Below are 17,122 nucleotides of genomic sequence, written 5' to 3'. Positions count from 1 at the left end.
CCACAGCCTTGAATATTTTGAATGGTCGGTTATCCTGAATACTTTGGGCATTACCCTGTCAGGAAATTTGAATTAGCTAGAGGAGAAGTTAACTAAAAAAACTATTTGCTGGGGGATTATATATGTTATGCCTCTTTCCTCTATGACCCCCACACACTTACAAGGAAAAAAAACATTTTAAAACTATGAGGAACAATTAAGTTAATGGAGTGGCTCCAGTTACACATTTTCAGAGGAAAATCAAAATTATAAATTGTTCTGGCCATCCAGTGGGATTTAGAGCACCCAATGATGCATGTGTTCAGGCATTAATTGATGAACCTATGGTAAGTCACCATTCATCAAGAGTTGTTTTTCTTTTTCCAGAGCACGGGTTATTCTCTTCTTCCTTTCTTTTTAAATTGTTCTATCAGTATTTAATCTACAGTACTCTAAATGCTGTAATGTAATAACTGGGATGAGGTCAAAAACTAAAATAATTTACACACAGCACACACCTATACTTTGAAACCAACAGTGAAAAGCAAGAACAAGCCCTCACTTTTACCCCTTTCCCATCACATATTACTTTCATTAAAAAAAAAGAAAAAAAATCTGACCGCAGTCACGAGACGCACAAGCTAATTGCAGATCAGCAGAATTCAGCATTACTCGAACATAATTAAGCAATTGATTTAAGCAATGCTTGAAAGGTGTGTGGAATTCGCAGGCACACCTCTCCTGAGCCTCTGAGTGCCCAGCGGCACTAACCACCCAACACAGGGCCACTTGCCGATCTCAGATGTTGGCATGTAAATACAAATTAAACTCACTGGAATTAATTTAATTAACAGATGAAATTAACAAAGGCTTATAAGGGTCAGCATCTGGCAATTTTTTTTTTCCCCCTGTGTCTCCTGAGCTCTGGACTGCAAACTAGGTATAATCCAGGTTGGTATGGGAGCAAAATATGTTTTTTAGCAGTTGGATCAAGGAGAAATGGTCTAACTGAAGCCGTAATGGCAAGTTTCACCGATCAGCCACTCTGCCTCTCCAGGGGAAGATCCTTTCTGCATCCTTCAATGTACTTATGCTCTTTCTTTATAGATGTGACTACTGATTTACTGCTGTGTGCGTGCAGCTCATAAACCGGGGAGGAGGAGAGCGTGCCGCAGGACCGCTCCACAGGCGCTCGGGCACCCAGTGAACAACCCGGGGTCTCCAGGGGCATCACCTACATCACCTGCATCCCAGCTTCAGACCCCCAGCCCCACGCGTAGCGCAGGGAGCAGTTCTTCTTTATGACAGGTCAACCTTTTAGGGGGCGCTTTGGGCCAGGACCTTTACCCCCCGCCACTAGCACATATACCTTTATCCCCTTTGGTGCACGTCTTGCCGTCCGCCTCCCGCGTATAGCCTTCGTGACACTCGCACCTGTAGCTGCCCACGGTGTTGACACAGATCTGAGAGCACAGCGTCCCGTTGCTCGTGGCGCACTCGTCGATATCTGGAGAGGAGCGAGAGCTGAAAACGCCCTGCAGCCGGAGGTTTCACACCGCAAATGCAACGAAAGACTTCCTTTAAAGGTACCGGGAGATTCCGTGGTTAAATAAATGAGTAATTGCAGCACCGCTGGTGCTTTGGGCCAGAGCTCTGGGCAAACTGCGCTATCATTATTCACACACCTGGCACTTTGCTGGTGAACACCGTGTGGCCGTTTCTTTGCATCGAAAAGCTTCCAAGCAAAGCTCGATCCTGCAAATCTTGGCTCCCTGGCACAGCAAAGGGTGCAGGGCCGGACTATGGAATCAGGGGGCATCAGCCACACAAGCACCACACATAAGTGATCAGTCCTGAATTAGGTACTGGCCATCTGGATCACAACCCAAGGATGTGTTTTCATAATTAGGCATGCTTATAGTGCTTTGAGGGTTACTGTTAGAATCGTGTCCCTCGTCTCAGGTCAAAATCCCAGATATGATTCAAAACCTGCAGGAGGAATTAATAAAAGGCAAATTACGTCAGCCTAAGACTTCAAAGTGTTTGGGTGCATATGTCTTGTTCTGGGTACTAACTCCTAAGCATTTCAGGGGGACTGAGATTTCTTAGTTCTGGGAACCAATCCTTCAAATAGTTAAAAACCACATTATTCTGTAATAGTAAAGAGAATAAGAAATGTTTCAGATCTAAACAGACTCCTAAAAGACCTGAGGGAGCAGGATACATCATTAACCGGAGATGAGATGAACACACGCTTCTACCCACCCAGGCAATAAGGCTTCTCTCTGTTCCTGTGCCTCTCCCGGTCATAGCGGTACCCGGGGTAGCAAGTGCATAAGACTCGCCCAAAGTTATCTGTGCACTGCTGTTCGCAAGGAGCTTCAGCACAGACATCGTAGTCTGGGGAGAGAAAAAAGTGGTTAGGAAAAATACCAAATAGTAGCTGGATGATACTATGACAGGAAATATTTCACCTCTCTGCTAAGTGACAAAGTCAAGTTACATCCTTTTTGAGGATTGAAGAAACCTGGAAATACAACATTCATGACACACGAGCAAAGAATTATAGTACAATTGTAATTGTTAATTACAGCTTTACAGTAGTTAGACTATTTCTTAACGTTGGTTTTTAAGCAAGGGGCGCTTTCCCAGTTTGCAGAATTTAAGAATTCTTCTCACAGAAATATTAAATTACCTAACATCCTTTTGCTGTTTTCTTCCACAAATTGTTAAGTGCTGATAGCAATGTTTCCTAAGCAAAATGCTGTGAAACACTGTGAGGCTAACTGCCAAATCTGGGCTGAAAGTATATAATAAAGAAAAGTTAATTAAAATTGAACAATAATTGTTCAAAGCCAGATATAACCCTTCTAGCAAAGAACACATTGTTACAAAACCATCATCACTCTTAATAATAGCAATGTGAAGATTAGGGTATGGTAAGTTGCTGGCCAGGCTTGTCAGTGAAATCCTGGAAGAGTGTCTGGAGTCCATGTTTGTAACCCAAAGGAGGGTGAATCTGTTTCCAATTTCACTGCTACGCAGCAGCAGAGCCGCATCCCAGGGACTGGACGCTGGAGCCAAACAGGGTCTGACTCGCATCCCAGCCCCTGGCATCAGGCTGGTGGTGGGGCTGGGGCTACGTGGGCGGCCCCCCGGCCATGGGTGCAAGGGCTTTGCAGCGCCGTGGGGAACATCTGCCAGGAGAAGAAAGGAGCTGAAGCAGCATCTAGCCTCAAAACCAGCCCAGGCAAACCCTGCTGGAGGTCGGGTTTTACGCCAAAGCAAGTGGCAGTTCCTGTGATCGTTTCAGGGGAACATCATGCAGCACACAGCATCCACGTGGTTGTCGCTGTGACCCGCCAGTGACTGGGCGCTGGACGGGCCACAGCATAAATATCCTGTCCCTGCTCCAGACAAAATACATCTAAACCAAACCTAAGTGTTTTGACTGAGTTCCCAGCAACGCACTGCGCTTCCATATATACAGCGTAAAATAATTAAACCCCAAACTCATTACTGACTCACGCTAACGACTAGCAGACATCTCTGGGTATGATGATTTTTCCAAACAATTAAAATGAACTAATAGATGGTAAAGCAAGTGAAACCACATTTGTTGTACAAAGTATATAGAGCCCATGTGTAGCACTGGGGGTAAAACTGACAGCGTGCCGAGGCACAGAAAAGCACCAAATGAGACTTAACGAGCTGCTGTATGTCACACCAGAGCCCCTTAGACCAAAAAAATGCCATCGTAATGGTGCCAAGCATTTCCCCCCTTGTGCTTGTCACCTTTTTGGATAGCGGGCATCCTTTCTTTCCTACTCCCTTTCTTTTCTACTGTTGATTTTAACTCCTGAAGCCTGCCCGCAGTGCTGTGGCGGTGCACAGCAGTGCCAGGAGCCCCAGCAGTAACCCGGGAGGAACAGCGCAGAGCCGTGCACGAGCATGGAAGAAAAAACATGGCCCTTGTCTTCAAACACCATCAGCCTGGGGGCTAGTTTGGGCTTTTTAGGTGATGCTGGGGCTGTAAACTCCCATTACACTTGGCACTACTAAATAGTCCCAAATATAAAGGATTAGTGGTGTTTTTCCTGGGCATGGTTGCCATTTTCGTTTTCCACTGAAATCAGATCAGGTGGAGAACAGGCTAGTATGCCCAGCGCTGAGATGAACGTGCCTGCTCCTTAGCCAGCGTGCCCACGCAGGGGCTGGATTTGGCCTGGCACACGTTCAGCCTATTCAGAGTGGAGGCAAAACGAGGTCTGTCCTCCCTGCACTTCCATGAATAGATGCGCCCTAATAAAATCCTAAAAAAACAGCACCGGAAGGGACCACCTTAACCGCAGGCAGGATTAGCTACGCCTAAACCTTTCCTAATAGACATTCATCTAACCTGTACCTAGAAATCCCTGAGGGATGGAGGTGCCCCACCACGCAGCCTATTCCCAAGATTAAATAACCTCGCAGATAGAAAGCTTTTTACTCATATCTAATCCAAACTCCCTTTATAGCCATTTAAGCCCATTATTTTTGTCCTCTTCTTCTTGGCCATGAAAAACAGTTTACTTTCCCCTTTGCAGCAAGTTTTCACATGCCTAAAAACTGTTATCACGTCTCCCCTCAGCCTCCTTTTCTCTAGACTAAACAACGCCAGTTCTTTTTAATCATCTCTCTTTTGCCGTATTTCATGTAATTAGTCTTTAAATATGGTTTTCACATCCACCTTAGCAGAGCTCCATCAAGACCGTTGCTTTGTTTACTTTCATACAAAGCTAGGGAAGGGTCCAGGAGGTGGAAATCTCCCTGCTGGTGGTTCCCACACAGTCAACCCAAATTACACAATGGCTGCGGGCAATGTCACAGAGCTGTGCATCCCCAGGGCTTCGGTCCCAGGTAGGACAACTCCCTCCCGAACAGTCTTCACAACTGGGATGAAATTGGGCAACAGCTCTGCATGCTCTGCAGAACCAAGGATGCAGGCGCCCTCCCACGTTCGAGCCCCTTGTCTGTCAGCCCAACCTAAGAAACATGGTTTGAGGATGATTCAAAGCCACATGGTGAGGATGAGGCTGTGCCAGACTTTAGGAAAATACAAAAAAAACCCATAATGCAGCAGAATAACAAATGTGTCTACATATTTTTCAGTGAACTCGGGAGTGACAATGCAGCATGTAAAGCTGTACCAAGGAAATTTCTGAAATAGCATTACTGAGGAAAGAGTAGATCTGATTAGTGTTTGCCTGTCATAGAGTATTTTGCTCTGCATTAATCCACAGCCAAGAAACTCATGTAACAAACCAGTGGTACCAAGGGTGCTCTCCAAAAACAGCCGTTTCAAACTACATCTGTCCCTGCTTTACTCTTGGTGATACCACGAGACAGGGCCTGGTTGAAGCTGTGAGTCTCCAAAGCAAAGAAGAAGGAGACCATTCAGGAGGAAAGAGTGAGGAGCTCTTTTTTGACCTGCTTTGCTGGTCAGGTGGAGCAGGAAGAGATGCTACAGGGGGAATCAGACACACAAAGCAAACCCCTCTCGAAGTTTCCTGAGGATCACTGCTCCCTGCTCCTGCAGCTGAAATCCAGAGTGAGAAGATGAGTCCAAAGCAAAGAAAATGCAGCCCCTGGGGGCACGGACTCACACTGGACTGCACTAATCTCTGTTGCTTTTTAAGGGCAGACAAGAAATAACAGAACAGAAACCAAAGATGGGCCTGGACTCTTTGGGAAAGTGTCTGTTTAAATAACATCTGTCCAAGAAGGAGATGGGTGTCTTCCCGAAGCAGCTGCGAGAGGGTGGACAAGGGAGGGTCTATCCCTCTCCCAAACCTCCTCCTGCAGCCACTGCTAAATCATGGAGAAGACAGGCCTGGAACTACTTCTCACGGCTTTGACTTGACAGTACTGGATTAAAAGGTGCAGATGTGCTCTAATAAGATCACATCTGTAATGTATTTATGTGCCCGTGTTGAGATATGCATTTCATACAGCTACTCTGTCAAGATTATGCCAAAACAATGTGTGAAGAGCCAAGTGATGTCTTCTAACAGAGTAAGTGAAATGAGTGCTTCACTGAATCATGTCTCTCATCCCTATACCAATGGCCCCAGATCATCTCAGATTTTATGGAAATTGCTGTGGCCTCTGAAGTTCAAGGCAAAATACAGATTCAGCTGAAAAAAGGGGAATGGAGATACAAAGGGAGAGAAGCCACAGCCAGCAGGGAAATTCAATTAGTGTCAGAAACTCCCAGGTTACTGAGATGCAGTTAATAGACAGGATTAAGCGAAGTCAGTGGGTACATAATAAAAGCTGCTTTCATAATCACCTAAACCCTCAAGAGATGAAAATTAGAAGCCTAAAATAATATATTGCCATGGCTCTCATTTTATTTTTGGTCCCATTACTTCTCCTGTTGTATCCATTATATTTAGTGAATAATCAGCATATACAATTGTTAAAATCTATAGGAAAGTTGGAGGCCAGACTGGAGAGTCCTGGCTTCTTTCCACCCTGAAAGGATTCAGGGCTACTGCCTCCCATGCACACAACCGCCTTGTAGAAGAAAGACTGCACAACCACTTCCTCCAACTGTCCGTCTCACACTGGAGCTGTCATCTCGTGTCACACACACTAAGACAAAACCCTCTGTAAAACCACGGGACGAGGAACTCCTTGTGAGCATCGATTTCACCCAAACCCTACCCAGCTCCCTGGAGCTCGGGCTGGCATCCTGAGCTGTTTCTTCACAGGGAAGCAGCAAATGCACAATTCCTGTTTTGAGAAGACGTAGGAGATTTTTTTCCCCTTTTTTTTTTTTTTTTCCCTTTTTTTTTCTTTTTTTTTTTTTTTTTTTTTTTTTGGCAACCAGTGTTCTAGTGTTTCCAGCCAGCAGCAAAGAAGATACAAATGAAAAAAAAAGCAGCAGGATGGGAGTTTGGGTTATAATCCCTGTTGGCTGGAGACTACAACTCAAAAACCAGCTGACTCTCTCCAGTATGTTAATTTGTCACTTTTCTTTTCAAAACATTATCATCCCAAACTGGGAAAACTCTCAGGTCAGCTTGAGGCTTTCCATATGTCATCAAATAGAAGGATGTGTTACCATAAACCAACTCTTAAACCTGCTTTTTGGATCAAACAAGGCTTACTGGCTTGCCGTCTCTGGCCATTTACTTCTGCCTGACAGTTCCTCTTCTCCTATAACTTCAGAGCCAATTTCATCCAAATTGGGCAAAGCAGTGGGAGTGACTGCAGAAGTCACATTGCTACTGCTCAGTGAAGCCGTCGGCTGGGTAGACCCAACAGAGGCCTCTCCCAAGGTTAAGGTGGGCAGAGCTCAGCCTTTTCCCAGATGAGAACTCGTTGCAGCCACCTCTGAGCATTGGGACGCCGGTACTGACGTTGCAAAGCGTATGGGCAGCTCCCCTCTGCCAGGAGGGATCATTCCTTTTTCACTAGTGCGTGAACTACCCCCGAGTAATGCCCCATCTCCCTTTGCCCCTGGTGACAAGGAAGCCGTGCCCACGACCAGGGAAGGCGGTGGAAGAGAGATGCCGTTTGGTGATGCTCTCCCCTCGCTGACATCTTTGGGAAACAGGTAACCAAAGGCAAGACTCACTCACCTAGTCACCCACTCCCTGGGCACGTACAAGCCAAATCGGCTGTGCCAGGTGCAAGGGGTACATGGTGAAAGCCATCAGCCAGGAAGGGTGTGCTCCTGGATGCACCGAGAGCTCCTGTGTACCCAGCCAAGAGCTGAATGCATCCCTCTGTTTGCAGCAGGTGATGGTACAAGATCTGTGCAGCTACCTGTACTTAGGGGAGGATCACGGCGTGGCATGCTAAGCAAAACTTTTGGAAGACGCTTTTATTTTCCCAGCAGTATCTTGGAAACAGTTCCCCACACTGACACATGAGATAGGGCCAAGCCTGTGGTTATATCAGGATGCTCTTCCAAACTGTCAATGCGGAGAACAGGGTAAACGGGGAATGAAAAAAGCACGGGGACATGAGGGGTAAGAACAGTGAAATCACATACCTTCAGGGATGCACTGTCCAAGGACAAACTTATAACCCTTACAGCATTTTTTCCTGAAAAACAATAAAATAAATAAATGAATAAATAAATATATTCTCTAAAGGTTGGTGCTGCCTTTAAAAACAGTCATGGGTAGATCCCGGATGTGATGAACCAAACAAGGTGAGGACCCTGAGCTTTGCAGTTGGAGGTATCTTAGCATTAAGGAATGCAAAATGGAAACCCACCACTCCGTCCTTGAGGCATTTTAAACAACAGCATGGCCAGCTGCCTGAGGACCCGGGGGCTGGGTATCCCAGTGTTGACCCACTCAACATCCCAAGTAATTTCTGGAAACCCTGCTGCCTTGGGTTGAAAGGATGCAGCACACCTCGGTGCTGTCCATATACATGACTCAGGTCATAATTTTCATGATACGGTGAAGGGTGTTTTCAAACATCCGTCATTACGATGTAAACTTGCAGAAAGGGCTAAGTCTCAGCGAGGAGTACACACAAGATAAATGTTATCAGTCATTTTTCATCTTTTAATAAACCTGGAAGGTGATAAGTGAAATATATTGGCTATTTCACCCACAGCAAAGGAGAGTATCTTATACAGGCGGGGGCACAGAACCGCAGTGTAGAGTCAATGGGATCGGACACTTTTTATGTGCCTATGATACGAACACAGTCTGAGTGCTGAGAAATTAACGTTTCTTACACACCGGCCTGTAATGACATCTAGGCATTCAGCTATATCTGCTTGTTTGATTTCTAGGCAGCAAACCACAGCAAGTCACCAGGACTCCCAGCAGCGCTGAGGAACCTTTACAAATGGCTGCGTCCCGTATCACCCTCGCTGCAGGGACCTGGTGACCTTCGAAGCGTCCCAGAGTGGTGGCTACCAGGACTGCCGCAAGAGAAACAAACTGCTGTTCAGTGCAGTATTTTATCAAGCCTACTTGAGTCTGAGGGGAAATAAAACCCTGTATTTTGCAAACTCACAGTTTTTCATGCTTTGTGGATATGCTGAAATATCTGCAAAACTGGGAAACCATCCATTTGGTCTTATCCTTTAGTTCAATAACTGACGCAGAAGAGTGCTAAAGCCATGGCAGTCAATGACACAACACTCCCCTAGACAACACGCAGCCATCACAAATCATCATTATGTTGAATTTAAATCAACTATCAGTTGCAACTGACCACTTAAAACAAACAATGCATTACTCCAAACTATGTAAAAACAAACTTTGGCTCCATATTTTACTCTCTTCCAGAGATTAACTGGAATATAAATTATGCTTAATGAAGGTTGAACATCTGAAGAGGAAGCCTTGCTTTGTTATGCAAACAGTGGTCCCTCATTAGACTTTTCTCCAAACACTGCTGTGAAGTTTTATCTGCAAGACAAACAAATGTGGGAGGAATGAGTTCAAAGGTGGATCGGGGAGGCTGTTCATATGCTGCAAGCCCTGCCAATGGCTTTCCAAGCGCACATTCATCTCCTCCTGTCTGCGGAAGAAAGGAGGCTGATAAAAGCTTGCTTGTAGCTGCTCTTCAGAGGAAGCCACAGCCTGGCTTGAGAGAGGGCTGGGAGATGGGAGAGGAGAGGAGGGCATCCCTGCCATGAGATGATGACCTGGGGGGTTGTGCCAGCCAGAACTAGCCAGAAAGAGGGAGCAGCAGCTTTCATCATTTCTACCTTTCTCCCTGGGAATTCCCACCTGATCTTCAGGCTTAGGACCCTTAGGGCTCCCACCCTTGCAGTGGCTTGTGGCAGCACATGCAAACCTCAGCCAGCACAGCCGGCTCCTGGGTAAGGGCTTGCCTGCTGGCAACCTCGCAGGAGTTGCCTCTCTCCTCTCAACTTGGCTGGCGATAGCTTTTGGCCGGAGTTGTTGGCTTTCTTGAGGTTAATCCGCGGTTTTATCTGCTTTCCTGGATTCTGCTGATAGCCAAACCGTTTGCCCCGATCTAAGCCCTCTCCCAGAGCCACACGCTGGGAACTCACCACACGCTGAGTTACAGCCATTAAATACCGCCCCGGCACCCTGAAGCAAGCAGAGCTTCGCGTAGCCTCGCCGGGGGTTGCTCCAGTTAAAGCACCTGGAAAATCGTGCTGCCCTGGCAGATATCCAAGCCCCTGCTGAAATCCGTTAGCTTCAAAGGCGTCTTGCAGCGATGAGTTCCACAGGGGGATGCAATGTTTCTGAGAAATTATTTCCTTGTTTTCAGCCTCCCTTTTAATCATTGTTGATTCTTCCCATCATGAAAGCTCTAAATCACACCTAAAGAAGTGGTTTAGAGGACGGATGCCCGGCTTTCAGGATCACACTCCAGAAACCAATTGCCCTTGGCAATAAGTTCCCAGTTCAGGATTACAGATCTCGGTATTAGAGTAGCCCATAGTCAACAGAGAGCTTCAGCCATCAGCATGATTTTGCCAGGGAAACTGCTACTTTAGGGTTAACGCACAGGAAATACAACACGAAAATGCTCGTTTCTCTGAACATTACATTGCAACCCTGGGATTCCTGCATGCTTTAGCCTTTTACATTCCTAAAGAGAAATCTGTCAAAATGATGGACACATGAGTTGATCATTAGCAAAGGCATTTTAATAGCAATACTCATTTTCAGCCATCCAGCTCCAGGTTGACATGTCTAATCAACGTTGCACAGCAGCGATCTCGTTATACATAATGAGAGATAAGAGGGGGTCCCCACCGATAATTTTAGCTACTGAATAACTTTCAGCAAGGCGGTTGCTACGCGGCTGTACCTGTGAGCGTGCATCAAACACAAGCTAATACACAGCTGTGTAAGACGCTCAACACTAAAATCTGGACCGACAGGGAAATGAAGCTGATTCATTAACTTTAAATCTGGTTTTCAGAAGGAGAAACTTCTGGCAGACACATCTCTTACAGCTTTTAAAGGGGTGCTTCAGCTATTAAAAACATAGCAACTGCTGATTCTCATGCGATCTTCACTCAGGAACAGGCACAAGCCCAAATTCTCAGAGGGTTTTGGGCACCATGATTTTGATCACTGCAGTGTCTAGATTTTGTGTTACGAAAATCCATAGTGATAGGGACTCTCTCAAAGCAAAGTCCCCCTTTTTGTCTGACAGGTAGCTGCAGGAGAACCAGCGAGATGCTGAGCTACCCCCCTCTGCTCTGGAGCTCGAGGTGCTCCTGGACCATGGAACGCCAGAAAACGGTATTTAGGGTCAAACCTTTGATACCAACAAGTACATCCATGGCTGGGCAAGCAGCGGATCTGCCTTTGTTGCTGGCTTTTGTGTCCCATCACCTTGCAGAATGAGAGGGGAGCTGAGATTTCCAGGACCATTTCCAGGACCATTCCCATGTCCCATCGCCCACAGGTCCGCCCTGCTCCTGACCCACAGCGGTGCACCGGCACAGCAACCCCCACCCCACCTTGCAAAGCGGTAGCTGCTTGATAGCATCGCCCCAGACGGGCAGGACAAAAGGCAAGATGCAAGGAATGTGGCTTAATTAAGCCACCACTTTATTAAGTTAGCTTATCTGGCAGCTATCAGCAGTAACTCATCTACTGCGGACCACATTTTTTTCCCATAATTGTTTCCACCTGGAGCAGGGCTGCCGTTGCCCCCAGCCCACCTCCTGCTCTGCGCCGGGACACTGCGGCCGGCGGCGGTGCTGGAGAGACCGGGATACGCTGTACCGAGAAAATACTTCTGTGCAAGAGGGAAGGGAGTGATTTAGGGTCCTACAGCAGCTGAAATGCTTTGGAAATGCAAACAATAACAGGATGAACATTTTAAGTGATAATTAACCCGTATCTGTCTGCAGTAACGTGTCAGTGACTGGGGACATGACAACGGCTGGCTTGGAGCTGCTTGATGTGTTATTGAGGTTTTGGTTAACTTCAGCAGAAAGGCAACTCTGAAACGCTGTCATGACAATTATGTTGAAAAAGATACATGATGGCCATGTAATAAAGGGAAGGCGAAGGGGAAATGTGAAGGGAAGGGAAAAATAAAAGCTTTATACTGGTTTCGGATGAACACAGTATGTTAAAGGAGCTCTTGCTAAAGATGTCAAAAGTAGAAACAGGGGAGAGTCCGCTCTAGGAAATACTTGCCTCCTAGGAGCAAAGCAGACACGGAACGCCCTACACCGAGTCAGAAAGTGAGTTCTTTTGACAGACTATTACCCTTACTTTATCCTTACAACGCTGGGGATCAGACAGACAGTCAGCCTCCGGGATGGCTCCACCCCCACAGAGGTAACTCAAGCAGAGGCACTTTAACTCCCATTCGTGGGGGGCAGGAGCACACGCACCGACAGTTTCTACAGCTCAGCTGGTGCCAAAGGTCTCTTCACTGGAAGATGCAGCAGCTCCATAGGTGGTCAGGCAGGTCAGATGCCCCCTCTCTGACACGCTATTTCTGGCCCAGGAATGTCAGAAGAGTCACAGTTTAGGGGGCATCAGAGCTGCTTAAGTTTTTATGTGGGTTTAAATGCATCGACACAGTTCTCCCAGGTTGGTGCTGGTACAAAATAACAATGGTACCGTCAAGCAAATGTATTTAATCAAAAAGGCGATTTCCTGTTGGGAAAAGATATTAAAAAAGAAATTTTAACCAGATTTCTTCAGACAACATCATAACATGAACTCAGAAGAACTTGTGCCATATCTCGAAGACCTGAGTCAGCAAAGACCATGGCAGGGCTGTGTTTAATTGCACAAAGGGGTCTTTGTTAAAATGGCTCCTTATTGTGCCTGTCCAGAGTTTCTTTTTGATCACCCTGACTTTGAGAAACACACACTGCAGCAAAAGTGCAAAAATACAGCAATTAACTTACAAAAGATAATTAGACAGCTATAAAGGCAAGCCAACAGGGTACCTTAAAAAAAAAAAAAACACCAACCAACAAAACCAACAAAACAAACCTTGTTTTCCTCATATTCTATATAAAATTCAAATGAGGGCCAGGTCTGTCTGCCAAAGCATGCACAGACAAAGCCCATCTGCAACGCAAAGGTATTAAGGAAGCAGCCCGGTAGCTGTGCGCAGTTTCGCCGTAATTCACATGGAGAAGATTTATGGCAACATGGTGTAAAACTGAATCCACTTTATTTTTGTTTGCCTTTCTGTGGGATACATACCGAAATCTTGAGTAAGAGAAGACGGCCTCCCTGCAGACACTTGCTCAGCATACACTTTGCCATGATTTCCAGACTCAGTCCTTTTTCACAGTTTTGTAAAGAGATAACTTATGTCCGCTTTGGGTGTAATGCAAGGTCCAAGGACAGCCCGAGCACTTCCAGTCACCATCCCGGCTGAGGGTGAATAACAGAGGGTATGGTGCATGTCTCCCACTGCCTAGGAAATGCTGCAGCACCTATGACTGCAGTTACGCGTAAGTATATTTCTTTGTTTCTCTTAACTGACTGACTGACTGAAGCAGGATTCGCCTGAACAACCACAGACAGTGATCCTTCACCAGCACAGCTGGAACTCAGACCTCTGACCGCAAATCACTGCAACCTATTACTTGATTTTTCTGAAAGTCAGATTTTCGGTGATTAATGCATTGCCCGCGTCTAAGCTGTGTTTCTCATCAGCTACTTAAGTCAAATAAATTTACCAACATATAATAATTTTCTTAGGAAAAAAAAAAAAAAAAAGCCCTGCTCTCTGCTCTTTTGCTCAGCTCTGGTTATTAAGACAGGTACCAAAAATGAAATCCCATTCCAGTTATTGCTAATGGGAAGGTTTTGCTAAGATTCACAGTTCCTGGGCTCCTATTCTGTGAACACAAGCCAGATTACCAGATCCTCCCCTGGTAAAAGCCACAGACCTCTGTTGACTCTGGGGAACCGTGCCAGCACTTCCCCAGGGAGACTCTGGCCAATGCTCTTGAAAGCTCTCAGACATGCTCCTCGGCTGCTCCTTACTGTAGTGTATTGTTAACTGACTCCTTCTCTCCTCGCAGTGCTGTTCCATGTCATCTTTTTATGGTCAAAGGGATTTTTACAGCACTGGAGTATAAACTCTGGTTCCCTCATCTCAGAAGGGACCTTCCAAACCGATACGATGATTTGCAGCCCCTGCAGAGCGCAGTATTTTTGAATGAGTGAAGCTCATTCCTCTATAAAAGAGCAAAAAAAGACCTCGAGGGGTTCAAGAAACCTTCCACCCTGCATAGGTATTGGTGGGGCTTGGAGTTACGATAGGTGCTGATCTGCACAAAACTGGAGAATGCAAAACTTCACAGATCTGGGGAATTTAACCACCAAAACCATCTGTCCCTATGTCCCTGTCCCAGCAGGTTTCATTTAAGAAAATGAGACGCGATAAGATGTTCAGAGGAGGTGTTCAAACAAAATCTGGTCGGGCAGACCGCTTCCCCAACACATCCCCCTGTGTCAGCAGATCAGCAGTCCCAGGAGACCATCAATTTTGGACTATTTAGGGCTTTTGGGAAGCAGAGAAAGGGGTTGGTACAAAAACCCTGCAGGCAGCCCCACAAGAAAAAAAGAGCTCATGAGCTTCTGCTCACCGCAGGAAGAAGTGGCAACTAAAACTCAGCTTTTTGGGTCACTTTCGTGCAGAATACAGGCTTTTAAAAATGTTTCCTGTGATCCTTCCTTCCAATGTGTAATGAAGGAAAAAGGTCATGCCGGGATTTCCACATGAACCGTACGGATGAGGGCTTCCCATTTTCAGGGAAGCCGTAACACTGTGCCACAGGGCCAGAACTAACATTGGCCCTCGTCAGTCCCGAGCCCAACCAGAGCCCTGGTGCTGCAAACACATCGACCGACCCCGGACTAATCAGCGCTTTTTTCTGTAGCACAGACCAACTGGAGGCACTGGTAACCATCGGTGCTCGTATCTCACTTGGCATACCGATGTCCAAAAATGAGTAAGTAAAAATCTGCCTGTGAATATTCTCGAAGCAAAGAAGGAAACTCTCAGAAAGAAAATACTACACAACTTCAAAAAGGTAATTACCGCTGCTGCCACTGGAAAAGCCATTTGTTGGATATTTTACACGCATGTGAACATCATCCTCAAAATCGCATATGTGATTCCTTCAGCGCTGGACTGTACTTTCGTCCCCTCTTTCTTGGATTTTTATTTGATTTTTTTTTCTTAAGGCAAGGGAATGCTCATGTGGTTTATCACTTGACAGCATGTCAAAAATAGCAGAACGATTAAATAAAAGACTTTTGACTGTTCTCATCTGCTCAGACTCAGCTTTATATACACACTGTCAGCTTTGCCTTGCTCTGTTTTCTTACAAATTTCTTTTATTTTCTGGCATTGTACCAAGAAAATGATTTTGTTTAGTTTTGCAGGTAAAGTTCGTATGGATTTTGCAGAATGAAATTAATGTTTGACAGGTGTGAAAATTGGGGGGAAAAATTAATTTTATACAAAGATAGCACTGCTTGCATTTACTCCATAGTCTAATACTGGCAAAGTATAATGCATCCTTATAAATACATTGTCATTTCTAAGAACAAGTAGCCTTCTAAATCTCAACTGAAATGATCCAAGATTGAGCCTTTGTTTTAAAATAACTCACCGCTTTGAGATTTAAAGTACGAAAAGTGAGCAAAAGTCTTTTTTTCCACCACCTCTGACTCCCAATTAGAGGACTGCAAGCCAGATTTCCTTCCAAGTCTGTAAATAGTATGTCTTGCTGACGGCACACATTCAGTTATTTATCTAACCCAAGGTGAGCCAGGGTACAGGACTAATCACAGCACATCTGTCCTGTCTCCTGGATTTTTTTAAACTTCCATGACTCTTCATTTTGTAGCTCCAATTTCCTACCAAATATCCACGTGAGATAGAGGGTAATAAATTCCATTTCAGTACGGAAGGCAGAGCCAGAGCGGCGCTGCAAGGAGCTGCGCTCCCTCGCTGGCTGCTGTGCTGGTGCTCGGTCACCGGAGCCAAACAGCAATAAATTGCTGGCAAGCTCTTAGACTTACTGAATCCAGTCCAATCCAACCCCGTTTATATAGCATCTTTCATCAACAAGATCACAAAAATGCTGCATAAGCAACGTCTAATAAACTCCTTTTGATAAACAATAAAAGGCAAGCGCCTTTCACACACGCATGCACAGAAAAAACATATCGTAGAAACTATGCAAGGAAGTCAGATTTCTAAAGCTAGTTCTCCAAACAGGACATAAATCCCAATTAACCTTCAGGGACAAGCTAGTAACTCGGTCTATGTTCACTTAGGGGTAACGTAAGGGCCTGATCCTGATTCTGCAGAAATCCCTGGCAGCTTTGCCATGAACATGTGTCAGGTTGGGGACAGGCTCGGACCGAGACTCGGGATGATGGGTAACCACACGCTCAGCTCTGAGAATGCGCTGCAGTTGGACTTCTTGGAAGAACTGTTTCAGATAATCGCTCGTGGCACAAACTTAATCAAGTCTGGCTGACATTTGTCATTGGAAACTGCTGCAAACCTCTTCCTGGATTTGATGGATTCGGGATTTGACATGTACCCCTGCTCCTGTACTCCATCCACAGGCATGCCATCTATCTATACCCTAGACCATCCCTCTACACCCCAGGCACAGACACAGATATTTGATCCAGATATTTTAATCCGCGATGGCTCTTGAAACTCAACTCCGGCAAGAAAGCAAGCAAGCAAGTCCAGCCAGGCAAAACTGCCCATTTAAATAGTCTAGAAGTGGGGAAAGCCAGACACAAAGCCATCAGCTTTTAGCAAAGTCAAACAGCATGGAAAAATAATTTAAGAAAGACGCAGCTCTCAGCACCTTGTTCTCTATGCTGGCTACCCACAATGTCCAGACGACACCTTGGTTTCCAGCGCTGAGCTGGAAACTAACGGACAGCACGAGGAAGATGTCTGTGTTTGGATACTCTGCCTGTCCGGTGTGGAAAACTCCTATTGAAAGGACACGAGACCACACAGGGTACGGAGGTTTATGTGAATTGTCTCAGATTAATGGGAAACTGGGCAGTCTCTATACACCATCTACAAAGGGTATGAAATGGCTCCTATCTTCAGAGCCCACGCTTTACAACAGCGCAAAAAGCATAGTGATCTAATTTTATACATT

At 45.7% G+C, this 17,122-nt stretch overlaps 1 protein-coding gene across 1 annotated transcript in view; it reads right to left on the bottom strand.

Moving 5' to 3' along the window:
- The window catches only part of CCBE1 (collagen and calcium binding EGF domains 1), a gene marked incomplete at both ends in the record, with an annotated part of 99,359 nt that overhangs the window by 14,106 nt on the left and 68,131 nt on the right, over positions 1-17,122 (bottom strand). Inside the window, 3 exons of the mRNA XM_082497285.1 lie at positions 1,349-1,486; positions 2,245-2,379; positions 8,024-8,076. Of these exons, the coding sequence (XP_082353411.1) occupies positions 1,349-1,486; positions 2,245-2,379; positions 8,024-8,076 (326 nt within the window). The remainder of the gene's footprint in view (positions 1-1,348; positions 1,487-2,244; positions 2,380-8,023; positions 8,077-17,122) is intronic.

This window comes from Vanellus vanellus, assembly GCF_965231255.1.
Source record: "Vanellus vanellus genome assembly, chromosome: Z".
NCBI lineage: Eukaryota > Metazoa > Chordata > Aves > Charadriiformes > Charadriidae > Vanellus > Vanellus vanellus.
This window is presented reverse-complemented; position numbering and strand designations above follow the sequence as displayed.